Consider the following 21,855-nt stretch of genomic DNA (forward strand, 5'->3'; position numbering starts at 1 on the left):
ATAGCCCAAGTAACCAACAACTATAACAAACTAATAACAAACCATAACAAACTCTAACATAGTTTATTCCCATGTTCATAATTATAATATTCCACAATATTAGAACATTGAAATAATTTATGATTGGGCTAAACAAAATCTTTCCTTTTATATATATAAATATTCCCATCGCAAGTTGTTGGTGCACTAAATACTTATCTTTTTAGTAGTAATATTTTTCAATCATTTTAGTAATCACGTGTTTATGTAGGTTTTATTTCAAAATATTTAAAATTACTTTTATTAATAATTAAAAAAACAACTTGCAGCCGCTTTGAATTTTAACACTCAAAAACATCAAGTGGCTTCATTATCGTGTGCTATTTTTCCATTCTTTCACCACAATTAAAATATATAAACGTATGATTTTATATTAGAGAAGAGAATTTATAAAACTTTTAAGATGAGTGAACATACAAAATTTTAGGAGGGTGAAAATGTATTATCAATAAAAATTTAAAAAATCTCAAATATATGATAAATTATAAATTTTAGATGAACAACTACCTCTTCTCATCCCCTTCAATCCATCCCTACTCACTATAAATAAATTCAATAATATCATTTATTTACTCACGATAAGTAAATTCAATAATTAAGTACAATGAAAATATTTTTCTTGTTTCATAAATGTAGTCGATAATCATGAAAATATTAGGGGTGAAATTGGTTCGGTCATATTCCGTGAGTTTTCTATAATATTTTATTCGTACTTTCTTATAATAGACATTTTTTTTTGAATTTTTCACATTATTTGATAAATTTTTATTATCTTTTTCATTAAATTTCTATGAAATTTTGATCCTTCAAATAAATATAACATAATTAATAATTCTAATATTATGTTTAAAGACATTTTCACTTTAAAATTCTTATTTTACATTATAAAAATTATAGAACAAATAAAAATAAAATTTGATTTGATTTTAATCGAATAATTGTAATTTTAAAATTTATAGATAATATTTTTCCCAAATATTACGACTCAATTGGATTTTGAAACCTAGTGAATTTGGGAGGTTGAGTGTCATTTTCAAATAATAATTTTGTGTTTGCCATCAAATTACACAATGTTTCAAATTGACTAAACCTCATACCTCAATCTCACTTTTGTTTTCACATTTCCCCTCTTTTTTGTTTTTTACCTACTATATAGTAAAGTGGATTTGTCGAGAATATTAATAATATGTAATATTGTTAAGCTAAATTAACTATTAACTATTGTCAAAAGTTTCTTTAAGGGATGGTCCTTAATATAACCTTACATCATAATAACAAATATTAACCAATATTTGGTGATTTTGATTAAACTTCGTGACCTTGATTAAAATGGAATATATACATATATATATATATATATATATATATATATATATATATATATATATATATATATATATATATATATATATATATATGAAGTAAGATTTGTTCACACTATATAGTAGTAGAAAATATGGTTATGTGAAGATATTTATTAAAAAAACAAAAAGGATAATTTTAAATATTTATTTTTAATTATCTAACTATTCTAAAAAGATGTATAATTTATATTAAACACACCAAAAATATGTTTTCTTTAAATTAGTAATAATTGAATAATAAATAATGGGCAACATGATGTTAATGTTATATAGGGGTGGGATGAGGTTGTGCTAAGAGACAAAATGCGAAGGCTTTTGACCTAATTAAAAGTGGTGAGTCCTTGCGTAAGAGAGAGAAATAAAATCCACACGAGTTAATAATAAAGAGTGCGACTTTCCTAAGTTCAAAGCTCATTTCTAGTGGGGGTCTTAGTCTTAACCTTATTAATCACTCATATTTAATGTGTGAAACATTATATATTTTTCACATATTGAATTTGTTATTTATTGACAGAATTTAATCTTAATCCTAATTTTATCTAGAGAGGAGTAAAAAAGGGACTCTATAAGAAAGAAGGGAGGTATTCTTAGTGGATTTAGAACTCATAACCTAAGATGATATAAGAGAACAAAAATGAGTAGCTTGGCCAACCAACAAAATATGCTTGCTTATCGAATTTGTTATTCTATTTGAATAAGATTGGATGGTAATGAATATTTGATTGAGTCAAGTCAAAAAATTATGAGTTAGTCAAATTGATTAGTTTTATTATATGATTAAAGTTTTATTTGCATTTTTCAAGTCAAATCAAATCAAATCGAGTTGTCTGTATTTTTCTTTAATTTTAATAGTATTTTTTATAATAGTATGGTATATATAGGTTACAATTTAAACAACGTTCTCTAATCATATTTTATTTTTGTTTCACATGTGTAAATAAGATTTGTAATATTATTTAATAAATCAAATAACATCTAAAATTATAAAATATATTTATAATTTAATTCTTAAAAAAGAGATTTTTAGGATAAATTATTAATGAGAGTATAAATGAGTCAACAAAATCATTGAAAATAAAGAATTTATAAAAAAAAAAAGTTAACCAAAGGACTAAATTAAATAAAACATGACTAAATTAAAAAGAGAAGACATTTGTTGTTAATAATAGAAATTGAAGTTACACGAGTATTTTATAGTGTTAGTAGAGTATGTGGTTTAAGGATATAAAATGAAATAATTATAAAAGTAAAAAAATAATAAAAAATTGAGGGACTAAATTTTTAAAAAAGAGAAAATTGGTTTTAAGAGGAGGAAAATTTAAAAAGAATTTTATATACTTATTTTCTTAAAAGAATATTAATTTTTTAAACCATACTTTTATTTCCTAGAATCATCGCTACGTTTATGTTCGTTGTGCGTTTGTCAATTTATAAATTATTTTAAAAATACTTTTCTCGGAAATATTTAATGTTGAAATTTATTTTTAAAAAGTTATGACATGCTATATTATTTAAAAATTCATCTAGATTTTCCAGTCTACTAAAAAGACGTCCATTTGAGGATCCACCGCGTATATGCGTGTATAATAATGAGTTGGTTTATTTCTTTTTGGATTCTCATGCTAATGCTAATGCTATTGTAATTTTAATTTTTATGGTTGCTTCTCCAGTTTTTAAGGTTTAATTTTGGTTAATTTGGATTGATTCAGATAGTACATTTAGTTTTAGTGAATGAGTATTCCAATGAAAATTTTCTGCATACACAATAACTCGAACTCAAAATTTGCTTAAACGATATCAAACTGCTTACTACTTAAACCAATCTCGTTGAAATTTAATTTTAATAAACTTGAAAGGTTTATAAAATGAATTTAATTTTTTTAGGAGTATAAAATTATAAGATAATATTTTTTTTAAATTTTTTATTAATTACTAATAAACATATACGTTGTAGATGTTATTACTTGAATTAGGGACAAAAATATACATCTTCTAAGAAGAGTAATTGTACAATCATTATTTTGAAAAAAATGTTAAACTTAATTTAATTTTGAAAAAAAATTGTATATAATTTTTTTTAAAATATATTAAAATTTTGAATCCTTACCTTTAAATTTTTAAATATGTCACTGACTCGAATAAAAATCTTCCGGAAAGAATAACAAATGAATTTTTTTTTTAAAATGGCATACGTTTGAAAAAGGTTATCAGCGCACATTAGCAGGAGCAATGAGTGATTGGAATTCTCCTTTCTTAACCAAATTCTCTGCAAATTCTTCGTTTCTCTTCCAATTTCTTTCACTTTCACTTTCTTCTTGATTTCTTGTTCAATTTTGCTTTCGATTAATTTGTTTAAATGACTGGTTCACAAGGTGAAGTTTTCAATGGGAGAAATCCAAACTCCAATCAATCGTTATAATTCATTCTGTCGTTGATTAAGTTGGGAGAGATCATGGTGAAGCCACCAGAGGATGTTTTTGAAAAGGCTATTTGTGCTTGGCAACTCACTGGTTGGTGAAAAATTATAGAGAAACAGATATATTAGGATAAAAGAATATGTTCATTCTCATTGACTTCCTGGATATATATTACTATCAAAGCGATCTTAGTAATTAAATAATTATTGTTATTTCTTAAGATCTTATGTTCAAGTATCATATATGTAGTAATATATGAGCATTTAATAATAAATAATTAAGAATAAATATTATCTTATTATTCATCCTAAATAATTGAGAATCTTTGAATAAATAATTAAAATTTTTTGTGCAGTCTTATTTTTTTCTTTGATTTTTTTAGTTGATAATGACTAATGACATTAATTTTAATGTTCCTATCAACTTCTGATGATTATTAATTCTCTTTTTTATATTATGTCATTTATTTTCTTTTTTCTTAAATTTATTGTTTTTTTTTTCAATTTTAAATATAAATCTATCACTGCGACATGTTTTTCCTTTATTATTGTGGCACGTTCATTATGACTTTTGAATTTTTTCTCATATATTTGTAGTTGTTTTGGTGCTCGCGACATTTGTTTTTAAATTGGCTTGTCGGTGGTTATGTAGAGTTAGATATCATCTTTGATAAAAGGTTGTTTGACGATATAATCAGAATTCTATAGCGAAACAACTTGCCCGATAGTTTGGTTCGCTCACCACTCCTTTATTACTCCGTAAAGTGTCTCGTCCGATAAAGATAACGAGTAATTCAAATCTTTTATTTTTTTATATTGAGGTTGTGTTTTTTTTGTTGTACATTGTGTTTTTTATTTAATGAAAACCTAATTTCCTATTTTTAAAAAAAAGTAATTCAAATCTCAAAAGGTTGAGTTTGATTTTTTTTAGAAAGATCGAAAAGTTAAATTTGATTTAAAAAAAGATAAGCATGAGAATGATAAATAATATAACAAATAAATTTAATATTATGATTATGTTAAACAAAACATTTAGGAGAGTTGTACTTTAAATGGCCATCTCTCTCTTGTAGTTGACTTTGTTAGAAACTTCTCTCCCATCCCCAAAATTGAAGCTACAATTTCCACCATTGAAAATATTAAAATATTTATGGTATAAGCGATGTTTCAATTCAAAGATGATGAGTAAATAAACAAGTAGAGTAGTGGGAATGTGGCTTTAACCCCATCACCCGTCCCACCTGATGGGATTTCACCCTCTTTCATCAAATATTCTTTTTCACCAATCAAATAATTAATTATCTTTGTTTTTAGTAAATTCGATTTCGTTTTGCTCAATTAACTTGGCCAAAGCCTATCATATATATATATAAAAGTAAGATTCAATTACACAATATAAAATATTTTAATTATGGATTGTTAGATTAACGAAAATAGACAATTGATATTAAGTAGTAAATGAGATGATATTCACTAAAAAAAATAAGGAGATAATTTTAACCGTCTATTTGTACTCATCCGACTATAATAAATCAATATAAAACTAAAAGTTTTTTACATTGTGTAAATATATTCTAATTCGTACATATATATGTGTGTGTCTTTTTTGGATAATTCAAAATTTTATTACCCAAAAGCACAGTCAAACTACAACCAATAACCAATCAACAAAATAACAAAAGCCTAAATACACACCAATGATTGGTTAGACTATACCCCAATCATTACAAAGGTTAAAGTTAATAATATATAGTTTGTTAATAGCTTTGTCCCTAAGTCGAATACCAACAGTATCAATGATGTCTTTGAGAATTGCGTCAACAGCCCGGAAACGACCCCGAAATGTTCTCTAGTTCTGTTCCTGCCACAAGTGATAGATGAACGCATTCCACGAGATTTTCAAGATGGTGGTGAGTAAGGACTTTCCCTTCCAAGTTAAGCTAGCACGATCGACCATATCTTCCCATGTCAAAAAATTATGATTAATCCCGTTCAAATTTAAGATGGATTTCCAAAGACGAATAACCATGGAGCAGTTGAAAAAAGAGATGGTCTCTAGTTTCTTGGTATAAATTGCAATTAACACAGAGACCATCTGTGGGAACTCCCATTCTGTGTAACCAATCTTTGGTTGGTAACCTGTTCAAAATGGCCATCCAAGTGATTAAGCTATGTTTAGGAATATGCATAGGGTACCAAATGAGACGATGCCAAGGAACTTTCTGCCCTTGCAACCGAATTCTGTCCCAAATTTCCTTTGTCTGCAACGAACCAGTAGAAATAAGAGGAAAAGCAGTATGTCTTAGCTTTAAAATCCTTCTAAAACCCCAGCTAACGTTACTTCCAGGTTCGAATTGCCAGAAGTCTTTATCTTTAAGGATATAATTTTGTAGCCATGCAACCCATAGAGAGCCATCACCCGCAAAAATTTTCTTTATAAGGCTAATAATACACGCTTTGTTCCAAATGGAGATAATAATCAGTCCTATGCCTCCTTCATACTTCGTACGACAATTATTATCCCAACTTACCCGAGCACCGGCAACAGACTTATCTTCTCCTTTCCAGAAGTACCGTGAGCAAAGCTGATCCACGGTTTTTAAGATCGATGCTGGGAGTGCAAGTTGTCTGCACCAGAAATTACTAACATTGAACAAAACATACCGAATTAACTCAAGTATGCCTGCATAGCTGAGGTTACAGGCAGACCAGTGGTGCAATCGTTTTCTAATTTTGTCAATAAGAGGTTCACAATCCTAGTTTTAGTATTCACTTAAATAGCGTAAAATTTAAAATTTCATATACTTTTAGATCTTTGAATTAATTGAGTTTAATGGTTAGGATTAAAGTTTTAAATTTGAGAAAATTCATTATTTTGTAATTTTTAGTATTAATTTTAATCGTCCATTTTTATTTATCCAACAATTTAAAAAGAACATCTAAAATTTAAAACAATTTAAAAAGAACGTCTAAAATTTAAAAGTTTATATTATATCAATAGATCATACATGTATTTGTATATATTCTTGATGGACTTTTATTATAGCTCCTCCTCATTGTGCTTGATTTCTTTGAGGTTATAATATTTTGGAGAATAGTTGTAGTCTTTGCTCATGAATTGGGTTAATAAAATATAGATATATTTATTTTTATATAAAACGCCTTACAAAAAAATATTTGTTTTATGGTGATTAAATTCATTCTATATATTTTTATTAAAAAAACAAATTTTTACAATATTATAGTTTTAGGGGCTGAAAGTAATTTTATTTTCTTAATTATTTTTTACGGTTGAGATTGTCTCATCTAAACACTATACTCCATCCCTTAAATATCATAATCAAAAGTCCATCATTAACAATAATAAAAACTTGTGGAGTCCTAAAAGGTTCCTGTGGGGTTTAGGGCATAAGGGTCAGTTTCTAGGCCAATAACTTGTCAGCATTATCTCATTTTTGCATCAAAAATAAAAGGAAACCTCTAATTCTCTACGAATTTTCTTTACATACAAGGTTGGGGACATGGGGTGCTAATATTATTGCTATTTTTATATTTGAAAATAAGAATTTAATTAAATTTTTTTACTTAAGTGTGTGAGAATTTATCAGATTTTACACTCAATTAATTTTTTTTCCTGAAATTTCATCCATAACATATTACATTATAATATTTCTAACAGTAATAATATTTTGTGGTTAAATTTTTAGGGAGGAGGTATCCGCTGCTGCCCACCCATTCCCCATATGTCATCCTAATTATACACTGACCAAACACGTGTTTAATTTTTCACTTAAAAGAACACTCAAAACCATTAGTTTTGGACTTTTAGTCCAAAAAATTGAAAATTTGTATTCGAAGCCCAAAAATATAAAAAAGGCTAAACCTTTGAACCATATTTCCCATCAAATTCAGAATATCAAAATCTAATCCTTTAGACAGCTCCAATGGCGATTCTGTTAAACCCTTCGTCTCTCCTTTTACCCACAAAACCCTTTCTTCCAACTCGTCTCCGACTCACTCCACCTTCAACTCTGGGACTCAACTCGCTGACTCGCCGCCATCCTTCACCACCAGCTCATCCTCATCGCATCGTCAGAGCTGCAGCACTCGACAGTGACTATTCGTCCAAGAGGAGCAGCAGCAATGAGCCGAGGGAAACCATAATGTTGCCTGGATGTGATTATAATCATTGGCTTATTGTTATGGAGTTCCCTAAAGACCCTGCTCCTACAAGGGAACAAATGATTGACGCTTATCTCAACACACTTGCCACTGTTCTTGGCAGGTCAGACTTTCAGCTTTCTGGGTTTTGCTTCATTCTCTGAAGAATCAGAATTAGAGGGTTTGATGAGATTTTTTGTTGAATTGGCTGTGTTTGATTGAGTTCTCGTTATAATTCGAAGTAGAGAAAAGAGGATAAATTTTATATATGGATGATTATAATGACTTCCACAACATATGATAAAAGTTCATCATTGAAATTTGAGACATATGTTATTTGGATTCTTCATATTTCTTGTGTGTCGTATAGATATAGGGATATGACCTTCAAGGATTCTCCAAATCCATGCAAAAACTAAAAAATCCCAAACTATATTTGTGTCGGACACATACTGATTCCAATCCACACATCTAAGGCTGTAATCGAGTAAAGCCAGACTTGAACAGGGAGAAGCTCGAGCTCAAGCTTGATTCCAAACTTGCTGTTCATAGCTCTGCTCGAGCTCTATTGAAAACGATTGTCTAAGCTTGAGCTTCCGAGCTTGGAACAAAATGTTTGCATGATTTATGACTCAAACTAGACTTTAAGCTCGATAACGTTCCATACACATTTTTTTGGCTTAAAGTAGTACTTTAATAACAAATAATAAAAATACATTTATACACAAAAAAGTTTGAGCAGGCTCACAAGCTGCTCAAAATGAGTATTAAAATGATTGAACTTGGCTTTCTCGATATCTCTAGCTTGGCCTCAAGAATGACCAAATTAAATTCAAGCTTTTTTCGAGCTGAACACAAATATCTTGTGAGTATAGGTTTCTTGTTTGCAATCCTACTCAAACCCGAGTTAGTTAACGTCTAGAACTCATAAGATCTAAACTAGTTATTTCGATTTCCATTTGCACATATTAGTGAAGCTTGCAACTCATATGTTGCATATGGCTCTATATTAAGCATTCTTTTAGGCCATCTGTAGTCTTTTCCAAGGCCAGATATAATGAATTAGGCTTAGGTATCAGCGTGAGATTGATGGATGGTCTGAAATTTGGTCAAAATCAAGTTATTTCCGTCTAATATCTGAAGAACAAGCTTGTGCCAAGGGGGTTTAGTGGCTTATAGAACTTATTAGCATCTTGTTTTACAGATTCTTCATGTTTAGGTCTAGTATTAGATCTTATGTAAGGAACTTTTGCTATGGCGGGCTGTTGTCGAACCGAATTTTGCCTTGAGGTTTCAAGCCTAGTGTTCAGTTGATGCTAGTTGTGACATAATGTGTTAGAACGTAGTCGATATGAATATGGAGACTATTGTGATTTGTGTGTGTTTTAATCATTTTAAGTTTTTAACTCCCCCACCCCCCCAATTATTACAGCATGGAAGAAGCAAAGAAGAACATGTATGCGTTTAGCACCACTACCTATACTGGGTTCCAATGTACTGTATCAGAAGAAACCTCTGAAAAATTCAAGGGTAAGGAGATTTATCGTCGGCCCTGTTTGTTTGAACTATTTTGTTAACCATGAGTTGTGAACGAACTTCATTGTTTATGTAGGATTGCCCGGAGTTCTTTGGGTGCTGCCAGATTCCTACATAGATGTCAAAAATAAAAATTACGGAGGTTGTTTCAGCTAATCAACCTTGGTTATGCCAACAAATTTCTTTGTTTCTCGCCTGGACGGCTGGATTATGATCATATAATGTGCTTCTGCTTTTGCTTTCGATTTTTTGTAGGTGATAAATATGTCAATGGAGAAATAATTCCCTGCAAATACCCTACGTATCAACCAAAACCTAGAAAAGACTCAAAATACGTGAGCAAACGATATGAGAGACGAAAAGATGGCCCGCCTGCTGGACAATACAGGCCAAAGCAATCAGCGAGTCAATCAGAACCATCATCCTAACAAGGTACAAGAAATGCCTTTCTGTAAACATTTTAGTTATGGTGGTCTGAAGTTCGGTTTTCATCACACAACTTGTTGTCTTTTGTGAAGAGTTCATTGATGTTTCACTGAAACGACAAGCCGTTTCCGGTAAGCTGATATTGCTATTCCACATGTTGTCCGAAGGCTTTTTCTGCGGTATCATATATATGATCTATAAATTTCCCCCTGTAAAATCTGTGTTAGTTTATTTAAGCAGGCAGAGATATACCTATAAGAGTCATTCGGATGTTGTTAATTGAACTTTCAAAAAAGAAGAAGATGTTAATTGAGAAATATGTTAGCATCATGTGTTTAACCTCTGACCTCGCAGCTGATTTATGTCCGGTTTCAAACAATGAGCCATATGGACAGGGACAAGCAATGAGCCATATGGACAGGGACAAATGCAAAATTTTATGTTGGGGTGAATTTCTAAAATTTTAGGGGAGAGCAAATTTATAAAATTCTAAGAGAATATATTATTAGTAGAAAATATCTAAAATATATGATAATTTGAAATTTTCTGGTAGATGCTGATGGACTGTTTTCGGCCATATGCGGAAATAGACCTTTATAGTTTTTTGCTTGCCTTGACATGGATTTGGACCCAAACCTTATTTTACTTTTATCCCAAATTTGTCTCGATTCGAACATCCAAAATTACATTCTTTTTATCTTGCCTTTGTATTTTAATTTTAATTTTTTATATTCATTTAAATCAAATATATGTTATAAAATATAAGGAAATTAACGATCAATTACCTAAAACTAAACCAGATACGCCCAAATCGTTACTGAAATCTTCACCCAAATAAATAAATAAAGTCATAAGCTTGTGTAGTGCATACATTTCTTTTAAAAAGCATTTCATTCTATCCAAAACTAGGTGGCAAACGGGTCATTCAGAACGGGTTTAGGTTGGGATGGGTTATTTCGAGTTTGGTTTCAATTCGGGTCAATAGTAAGTCGAGTTAGATAGGGTATCGAGTTAGGTCAATATAGGGTCGGTTGGTTTTCGAATCTCGTCAATATCAGACCGGTTGATTTTTGGGTCGGATCAATATCAGATCGATTGATTTTCGGGTCAGGTCAATATCGGATTGAATAGTATTGGTCGGGTAAATATTTAGATTTTTGGGTCAATTTGGGTTGAGTTAAGTATGAGTCCAATCGAGTATATATAAAATTATTAATATATTCTTATAAAAAAATATATTTTTGTTTCTCAATCTTATCATTTAGGTTCAAGTTCAACTTTCAACATTCAATGTTTCAAATAAGACTATCATTTATGGATGACAATTTGACTCGAACTTATAAGACATAATAGATTTTGTGACTTGAATTTCATATTGATCTAACCTAAAAAGGTTTGTGGTGCAACCTATTTGGTGAAGAATTAAATTTTGAATTATAAATATTATTCTCAATTAAAGTTTTTAATTAGATGAAAATTAAATTTTGAATTATAAATTTTATTCTCAACTAAATTTTTTAATTAGATGTTAGATGTTTAATTATAAATATAATATTTATTGAATTTTAAAAAATAATATAATAATTATATTTAAATGAATGTTGATATAAATAATTTTTAAATAATTTAAAAGTTATTGGATAAAAGATACAAAGAGGATCTTTTAAATGAGAGAATGTTATATTGAACCATTTAACTATTACTAAAGTTGATAGACTAATTGTTAACTAGTAGTATAATACAAAATGAGAATAAAATATGCATCATTTTACTATTTATCAAATTATTAAAAGATAGATGATGATGATGATGATAATAATAATAAATTTTTCATTTACTTAGACTCGACTATCGAGTTAAAATCGGGTCGAAGTTTGATTTGGATATGATATTAGAAAATTAAATTCAGGTTGCTTTCGGTTCAGGTTATTTTTGGTTTGGGTTATTTTCGATTTAACTAAAATTCAGGTCGATTTATGTTCGATTCGGTTTATTTCGAGTTTCGAATAATTTTGGATAATCGTATTTGGATCTATATCGAATCTCGGATCGAGTAAATTAATTCAGGTAATCGGATACGGGTCAACTTTACCAGTTCTATCCAAAAACACGTTTTCTTTTATTCGATCCTATGAATTTGTATTGGGTCGAAACACATGGATTTGTATTAGCGCACACATTTCTTTTATTTTATGAAAAAAATCGAGGTAATTAATGAGATTTTATTATCTATATATATTATTAATTATGAAAATAATATTATTTTAAAACTATTTATAAAAATAAAATTTATTTTTTTATTATATAAGAAAAAGACAATTTTCTCAGCCTTACTTTTTAAAAAATATTTTTGACAGAACACACCTTTAATTTGTGTGATATTTTAATAAAGAGATATTTTAATTTATGTGTTGGTGCACACATAGATTCATGTTAGTGCACCCGTTTCTTTCTTTTTTATTATTGAAAGAAATAGATGTGTAAATGATATCGTTAGGATTGTAAACGGGTGAGTCGGGTGCGGATACCCCTTCCTCTATCTTCATATCCACCTAATATTTTTCAATCCACCATCCGCCCACCACCTATGATGGGTACAAATTTTCAAATCCACACCCGCCCACTCGGGTACATTCTCAAATCCAATCCCACAGCCACTACCCACTAGCGACGTATCCGTCTAGACCCGCCTGACAGCAAACTTAAGTTATACATAAGCAACAAACATAAAAAAAACATGTCCATTAAGAAACATAATAAAATAATCCAATGATTATCTAAGTTAAGTGTTAATATAGATCTTAAAATACATAAAATACCATAATAAATGACATAATTAAAGTCTAGAAACATAAATGACAAACACATAATAATTTTGTTCTTTGGCACAACATTCTAAAATTTCAGGCAATATTTTGTGACATATAATACTCCAGTATTACAATCATCATTCTCTATTTCCTCCAACTGAGAGCGCTCCAATTTAAATTCACTACTACCTACATATATAATAGAAAGTAAAACTAATATAAGTTAGTAACTAAACTTTAATAAGATAATTAAGCATAATTTGACAACTAATATAAACTAAATAATAATATTACCTTTAATATCGGCCCAAAGCCAATTTTGAGCATACATTAATGCTTTAATTGTCTCCGGAAGTAGTCGACTACGATAAGGACCAATTACTATTCCACCTATACTGAATGCAGATTTTGATGGGACAGTGGAGACATGAATGCCCAAAATATCCTTTGCTATTTGTTGGAGAGTTGGATAAATTACATGTTATATCTTATACAATATTAGAATTTATAAATTAGTCTCTAAAATTACACCTAAATTCATAATGGTCCAAAATTTAATGGATATTTAGCTGGGCGGGCGGATGTGGGGCGGGCGGATGCGGGGCGGGTAATGTCTCAAACCCATTACCCGCCCACCACCCGCGACGGGTACCACTTTCTAAATCCATACCCGCCCACTACCCGCTAAAATTATACCCATCCCCGCCCCAATTGGAACGGATACGGTGCGGAATCCACGAAACTGTACCCGTTTGCCATCCCTAGATATTGTGTTAACTAAAAATATTTTTTTAATATTATCTGTAAAAATAATATCATTTTAGATTTTTTTAATGAAAATAACACTTGTTTTTGTTATGTAGAGTGGAAGTGATTTTTTTATCATTCGTGTATTTTGAAAGATACATTTGATAAGGTGATATTTATTCTTAGTGATGTCTCAACTAATATGTACGTGAAAGATGTGCTTAGTCGCTTGCAGTTTAAAAATAAAATTTTGGAGAGTGAACGATCGGATTAGGACGTCAGGGTGTTGATCGTGCTGCTGTTCGGTGGAGTCGGCCTGCTATGAATTGGATAAAGGTGAGTTCTGATGGAGCTGTAGGTGGAGCGATGAAGATGGCTGCTGCGGGTGGAGTACTGCGAGACGAGCAAGGTACATGGCTCTTTGAGTTTGCTTGGAGCTTAGGAATTTGTTCTGTTCTTATGGAGGAAATGTGGGCAATCCATGATTCGTTGAAACCGGAGTTATGGGTACATAAAAATTGTTAGAAACGGATTGTGCTAAGGCGGTGGACATACTCAACAACAAGAGTCGGATTGTTGAGAGTGAGACGGATGTTTGAAAGATCCGGGAACTACTGCACCGAGATTGGATTGTAAAAATAAGGCACAACCGTCGTGAAGCTAAACTGGTAGCTGATAAACTTGCAGCATTGGCGAGGGGCAAAGCAATAGGAGAGGTTCTTTACTACTCTCCTCCAAGGGAGGTGGCTAGCTACTATAGTGGATAATAGGGGTGGAAATAGGTCAGGCCGGCCTACAGGGGCCTACGGCCTAGCTTACATAAAGTCTGGTCTGGCTTGACCTATTTTAATATAAAGGACAGGCTCGGGTTTTTTTAAAAGTCTATTAACTTAAATAGGCCAGACTTAGACTTATTATAAAGCCTTATAAGTTAGTTTAAGTTAGTTTTCGTTTTTTTTTTGTATTATAAAAAAATGTGATTAGTCACTCACATTTTTTTAGAGATTTTTAAAAATAAGTATTTTAAGTAAAAGAATAAATCATGTTGCTATTTAAACTATAATTATAACGTAAAATTTTGAAATATCATCATTTTGTGCCCGTGTGTCTAATTGAGACAATTTTATTTTTATTAAATCTGCATAATTTTTTTAAGATCTACGCACTAACAATAAGCTGAAAGCCCATTAACACCTTCGTTTTGTCCCAAAAACCTTATTCTTGCCTTAATTTTAATTTTTTTTATATTTATAGAAAGAACTTAAATTTGATACCTCAGTGAATCATTGTTATTTTTAGAAGTCACAAGTTTAAACACCAACGAGTGCAAGAGTGATTGAACATTTATTGTCAAATGGTTAAGAGTACTTAAAATAAATACTACTTTGTAATCACTCTTAGCTTAATAAAAATAAAATAATTAATTTTTAATTTCATTTTCTTTTAATTTGTCAGATACAAAAAGTTGGTTTTTATAGAAAAATCATTATCTATAAAGATTTGATATGTATAATTTACTATACATATTCTTTTATAGTTTTTCCTTTTGAACTCTAAAAATATCGACAATAACAGGTGAAGACTTTGACTCGAAAAATATTTTTTTCCTACACAACACACAACTACTTCTCATGATTATTATAAATATCACCTCAAATTCCTATATAATTCTTCACGAATGTACTAGTATTTATGTGGTACGACGGTTTAATTTAAGATTAAAGAAAAACGTAACCAAAAATATTAAAAAAATCTTAATATTTTTTATTAAACGCAACCTAAAATGTTAAAAGCGCAGATCTTAAAACAATTAACATTTTAGGTTTCTTATCATTTTTGGTTGCACATTTTCTTAGCAGGCTGTCGTTCCCTAAACATTTCCCAAATACACAAAAGAAAAACAAAATATATTTTCTTAAATTCTTAAAGGAAACAATTGATCAAACGTGTCTCTCGCATGAATGTCGACCAAATAAAATTTTGATATTTATTGTTTAATATGTCACATAAGACAAAAACGTGTCTTACCAAATATGTCCTTTAATTTTTTGCAAGGGAAATCTAGAATCAATTGTTGGAGTCATTACTATCCTTAACCATTTTTTTGAGCTGTCTGGCCTCAAGCTTAATGTAAGCAAGACATAATTGTTTTCAACTGATATCTCCTCTAGAATTCTGGAAAACATTAAATTTGGTACAGGTTTTAAACTTGGTTTCTTACATGTTAGATATCTTGGTATTCCTCTTGTTACTAGAAAATTAACAGAAAATGACTGTCTGCCTCTTATTGAGAACATCAAACAAAGACTCCAGCATTGGTCTGGGAAATTCTTGAGTTATGCAGGAAGACTTGAGCTTATTAAAACTGTCATTTACAATGTGGTTAATTTCTGGAGTAGACAATTTTTACTTCCTCTGAAAGTTATTAAAATACTTGAACAACTCTGCTCAAGATTTCTTTGGAAAGGATCAGATAAGGCTGCAACAGGAGCTAGGATCGGTTGGGATAAATTATGCAGACCCAATCTGAAGGTGGCCCCGGTTTAAAAAATATCAGAACATGGAATAAAACCTGTATGGTGCAGCTCATTCAAAAACTACTAGCTGGTGAAGGATCATTGTGGGTAGCATGGAACCTACTGCTATGTAATTAAAAGTAGCAATTTTGCTGACATCAGTGAAAGTTCTTCCTATAGCTGGTGTTTCAGGAAGCTTCTCAAATAAGGACTGAAGTCATCCCTATTATTAACACAGGAATTTCGAAGACCAGAGAAATATGGGAGAAATTGAGAGAACAAAATGCAAAGGTACCATGACACAAAGTTATCTGGTTTCCACTGCACATTCCCAAGCTGAGTATTATCTCATGGATGACTATTCTGGATCGCCTTCCTACTCGGGAAAGGCTCTCTAAAATGAGTATTGTTTCTGATGATTTATGTTGCTTATGTGACGAGACGTCTGAAACTAGAGACCACATGTTTATGGACTGTTCTTTTGCTACTTCTCTATGGAACTCAATCACGAGTCTTTCTAATATGTGCATCATGCATTTTACCTGGGAATCAATAATTGGATGGGCTTCTCAACATTGGAAAGGCAAATCACTACTCACCACCATTCTGAAACTTTCATGGACAGCTTACATTTACTCGATCTGGGAAGAAAGAAATAGACGAATCTTCATACGAGAATCAAGAACTACAGATCAAGTCTTAAAAAATATTAAAGACCTTGTTCGTTTCAATCTCATTGACAGAAACTTCAATAGAACTGACTATGCTAATATAAACTTATGTAATTATTGGGGTATAGACTATTTTTTTTGTTGTAAGTAGCGTTTATACTCCCAATTGAGATGTTTTGTTGTATTTTTTTCATTGGATAATAAAATTTTGCTTATCCAAAAAAATAACAAGCTGTATTTTTATTTTACGAGACAATAATAAATATTATTTCTCTAATTAATATTACAAAAATGTTATTTTTAGAAATAAAATTTAAAAACAACATATTTAAGCAATAAAATCAACAAATAAATATAAATTATGAAAAGAAGAAAGCGTGAGATCTTTGGGACAACAGATTCCATAATAGGAAGAGGTCAAGCAAATATCACGCGTTTGGGAACATGCATGGCCCACACGTGGACCAATTCGCAACCGGGAACCTGCTTTTACCCTTGATCATCCCTCCAGCACAATCCAACGCTCGTGACTATCTGATCAACAAGATCGCCAAGTTGTCAGTCACCCTTGGTCCACGTGTGCCATTTCTCTTGGGTGGGTCACCTACCTTAGGTCCCGTCACCGGTAACGCACTTATTGCCATCTCAAATAATAAAAAAAAACAAAAAACAAAAAGATATTTCTTCTATTAATATTATTAATATGATCAATAATTAAAAAAATAGAATTCATTGGGTGTCTGTAATTAAAAGGAGAATAATTCTCTTTTGAAATTTTGAGTTCAAACAACGTATATAGGATACACTCATTATTAATGATTAAAAAATATTTTAAACAAAATATTATTTTTTATCACCTAAACTATTAAAAAATAAAATATCAAACCAAATAAAACATTATAATATAAATGTATATAATTTATAAAAAATATTATTACAAATAACACATGTTAATGCTGTTACCAGATTCTAGTTTGTCCTTTTTTAATATAAATTTAAATATTATTTTATAAAAATAATAATTTTATAACTATTTAAAAAATTAATAATCATGTTGTAACATTTAGAAAATCATCAATCAAAAATATTATTTTTATACAATCAAATGACAGTAATATATTTTACTTTAAATTATAAACATGAACATCAGCGAATTACCAAAAAAAAATTGAATTTTAGAAGATGAAATGACATGTATACCCTTCATTTACAATTCTGACAAAATTGACAATATGAGTTTCAGTCCTCTTCACTCCAGTAGATGCAACCGTCACTACATGCTTCGTTTGATGTGATTTGACCACGTTACCCTTTCATGGGCTAATTAACCATGGTTTATGAATTAATAGATTTATTATAATTCGAGTTAAGGTTTTTGAAATTAATAATTTTGCTCGACTTGAAGATCTCAACAACAAAGATTGAGATTGACAACAATTTTGTAGGGGACCCGATCATTTTTGTTGCATTATTTGAGTTTTGCTTGTGAGAAAAGGAAACATAATTCCAAAATAATACAATATTTTAATTAAAATAAAATTTTCTTTTAATGATTATAAAGTAAATTCAATGAGTGACCTCAATGGTAAAAAGTAATGTTTTTCTTAGAAGTTTTAAGTTTGAGCGGTTACATTTGTTAGGTGAGTATACACTCATAAGGTTAAAAAAGCCACTGAATATTATCTTATAGACACAAAAGACTATTAAAAAAGTACATATATGATCTTTTTAATGTTACAATCAGGGGCAGATGCACTTGGCTCTTTAGGGGTCAATGCGTACTCATTATTTTAGATAAATTATTAAATATAGTTTGATATATTAAAGGAAATAAAAAATAAGAAAAATTGTATGCCAATTTTGTTAAAAAAGTATTAAAATTTTTAGACTTCCATTTTTTAATTTCTAGATACACTTAATACAATAATAATAACATTAATTGTACCAAAATTCAATTGCTTGTAGTAAGATGCATAATAGTAAAGAAAATCATAATTCTATATAATTCAAGTAAATAAAAAGAAGTTAAAAAACAATTGATGCAATATATTTAAAAAGCATAAATAACATTACTTTTCTCTATATAAAAAATCTTGCCCTAATTTTTTTCCTAGTTTCCAACCAGCGCATGGCAAATTAACCAATTTCAATGCCGCAAAACACTCAATAATTATGCAAATAAAAGGAAGAAAAAAAAGCAAGATACATAATGCAAATAATTTAGCATTGAATCATACTCAATGGATCGCCATATTAAAAGCTTACCACAAATGATTAATGATGTTTTTTTTCATAAAAAAATAATATGCATATTTAATAATTTTTCAAAAAAAAATGCATATTTAATAATTTTTGTACAATGTAATATTTGAATTTGATTAAATATTATCCTTTAAATTCATAATATAATAAAATTTTAATTATATATGAAAAATTAAAGAAAAAATAATTTTATATAAAGGGGCGATCCAATTACAAAAGTTTTACACCTTTTATAATGGTTTGGATGAGGGGAAATCGAAGGTTGAGATTAACAATATGAAATGTGAAGATATTTAATGAAAAAAATAAGTAATTAATCTTAACATTTGATTTTTTCTCATCTAACGACCTTAAAAGGTGTAAAACTAAAAGTTTTACACTCAATGTAAAACACTATTTTCATTAAAAAACACTATTTTCATTAAAAAGATGTAAAGCTTTAATATAAATTATTAAAAAACACTATTTTAAATTTGTAAATTGGGCCCCTAGGCGAGGACGAAAGAAAAATTTCCTATTTTTCTAAACCTTTTGAGAACACTATTTCAATTATTTTTCTTTGTAAAGACTTATTCTCCTCTAAACCTTTCATTTTCATTTTAATCTCATTTTTCATACGTTTCTATGCATTGAAACAACATCATCCATGGCATATTTCAACACCACAAAAAATACCCCATAAAACTCTTCCATTTCCTCACAATCTTCTCCTTCATCTCACCATTTCCTTTCTCGTCATCGTCTTCTTCGCCGCCTTCGATCCACGATCTGCTCGTCTCGAGAGGCTTACCGAAAGGATTACTCCCCAAGGAAGTGAAATCCTACACACTCTCCGACAACGGAACCCTCGAGGTCTTCCTGGACAAACCGTGCTTGACCAAGTACGAGAATAGGGTGTTGTTCACAGTGTGGTGAGGGCTAACCTTAGTTACGGCAGCCTAATTGGTGTGGTTGGTTTAAGCCAAGAAGAACTCTTCCTTTGGTTGCCTGTTAAGGACATAATCGTTGATGACCCTATGTCTGGTCTTATCTTGTTCGATATTGGTGTCGCTTATAAACAACTCTCTTTGTCTCTATTGAAGAGCCTCCTCACTGTAAATTTCAAGGTACATCCATAGCTTCCTCATTGTTGATTAGTTTTATTTTTAAAATATAATTTTATATATTTTTTGTTATATTCTTTGAGCTAATATCGTTTTTTTCCAGGAATATTGAAGAATCGAGTGAGGAAGCAGAAAGGGTTTGAGGCTATGAGATAAAGATTCCATGCTGTGTCAACTTTTTTTCCTTCAGAAAACGTGATTATTAATTAGGTTTTTTTCTCTAAATTATAAATAAATATAAGTAATTTTAGGTTATTTTTAGAGTTGTAAAGAAATGCGATTAATGGAAACTAATGTTCTAATCACATTCAAAGATCCACTATATTTCTCTCTGTAATTTTTTAATAATATACGATAATTATTATATAATATAGTAGAAATTTTCTTAATCCATTTAATATATATATATATATACTTTGTAAAAATAATTGTTCGAGTCATGATCCTTTAAGAAGAATAATATTTTTTTAGTTCCTTATTTAAGATAATTCGTGACCTGAATTTCTAAATTTTAAGCTAATATTATAATTTATAATAATAATAATAATAATGCTTTTTTTTTAATATTTCCATCCACATCTTCACGTTATTTTACAAGGGAGGGTTGGGTTGATGTTGTTGAATAATTAAATGGACCCACAAGCACCTAAATGTAGGGTACATTAAACATTGTTATACTTGTATTTTCATTGTTCTCGACTCCTATTAGTCACTAAATGAAATCAACCAATCATGTACTATAGTTAGAAGGTATTAATCATTGTAGGACATTCCCATTAATCTCAAATTTCAATTTATGTGCGTGTTCATATCCTACTGTTTTGAATGCTCCTCCCTTAATATGCCCATTTTATTTGTCCTTTCATATGCACCTTAAGATAACTCCAGGTTTCAACTATTTTCTTTAGAGTGAGTTAACAAAATCAAATTAAACCATAATATCTGGATAGTTACTAATTAACATCTTAAATAGTAAAAATATTTTAAAATATAAAATTATTAATTATTGTTATTTACTCAAGAAATAATTATATTATAAATATTTAGATAAAAGATTAAAATTTTATTAAAGAGTATTAAGAATACATAAAATAAAATTATTTTCTCGAAGTAAAATAAAAAAATTAAATATCAAAAGATCAAATTAAACTGAATCGAATTTAAAAAAAATCTGTCCAACCCAAAATGATCTGATCTCACCATAGTTTTATCGTGTAATCCAAAATAAAGGAGAGCACTAAAGATTCACTACAGTTGTATTAGGGTCAATTTTTGGTTTCAATCCCTTTATAATGCTAAAGTTTTAGGTTTAGTTCTTATACTTTAATTAGATATAATTCAGTCTGTCTATTTTAATAAATCACTAGCTAATTTAAATAATTAAATATTTCAAGTGAAAACACTCCTAAAAAATACTATTTTAAAAAAAATTGTCAATTTAAATGTAAAAGTTTACAATAATAATTAATTGGACTAAGTGATGATATTATAAAAGTAGAAAAATCAAATTATACTAAATAAAAGCAAAGTGATTAGATCCCAAAATTTGAGCATAATAGAGAGACCAAAACTACAATTTGACCGTATTAAATAGGGCGAAAAGATGAAGTGGTTCATATTATTAATTTTGGGTCATCTTATTAATTTTGGTTACTGAAATTGGATTCATAAATTAATTTTAATGTGGGAAATGATAATTTTTTATCCCCCCATGTGATACTTTCTTATGACATCGGATGCTGATATCTTACCTGTAAAGATCCTTATGTACATAATTATCAAAGTCAACGGTTAGTTTGTAAAA

The 21,855-nt window shown here is 29.6% G+C and overlaps 1 protein-coding gene and 1 pseudogene across 2 annotated transcripts; both read left to right on the forward strand.

The window, feature by feature from the left end:
* The first annotated feature begins 7,718 nt into the window (after positions 1–7,718).
* On the forward strand, positions 7,719–10,283 carry LOC120219486 (multiple organellar RNA editing factor 9, chloroplastic-like). Of its 2 annotated transcripts, XM_039216306.1 has the most exons (5): positions 7,719–8,104; positions 9,413–9,510; positions 9,593–9,658; positions 9,772–9,948; positions 10,035–10,283. In XM_039216306.1, the coding sequence occupies exons 1-4, from the start codon at positions 7,764–7,766 to the stop codon at positions 9,942–9,944; spliced, it is 678 nt and encodes a 225-aa protein (XP_039072237.1). In that variant the 5' UTR covers positions 7,719–7,763; the 3' UTR covers positions 9,945–9,948; positions 10,035–10,283. The 2 variants fall into 2 exon arrangements, with proteins under 2 accessions (XP_039072237.1, XP_039072236.1); XM_039216305.1 differs by having other exon boundaries at positions 9,772–10,283.
* A 9,388-nt stretch (positions 10,284–19,671) lies between these two features.
* Positions 19,672–20,368, forward strand: LOC120219265 (annotated as a pseudogene).
* Positions 20,369–21,855: the final 1,487 nt, after the last annotated feature.

Source organism: Hibiscus syriacus, unplaced genomic scaffold (assembly GCF_006381635.1).
Source record: "Hibiscus syriacus cultivar Baekdansim isolate YM2019G1 unplaced genomic scaffold, ASM638163v2 tig00110206_pilon, whole genome shotgun sequence".
NCBI classification, from domain to species: domain Eukaryota; kingdom Viridiplantae; phylum Streptophyta; class Magnoliopsida; order Malvales; family Malvaceae; genus Hibiscus; species Hibiscus syriacus.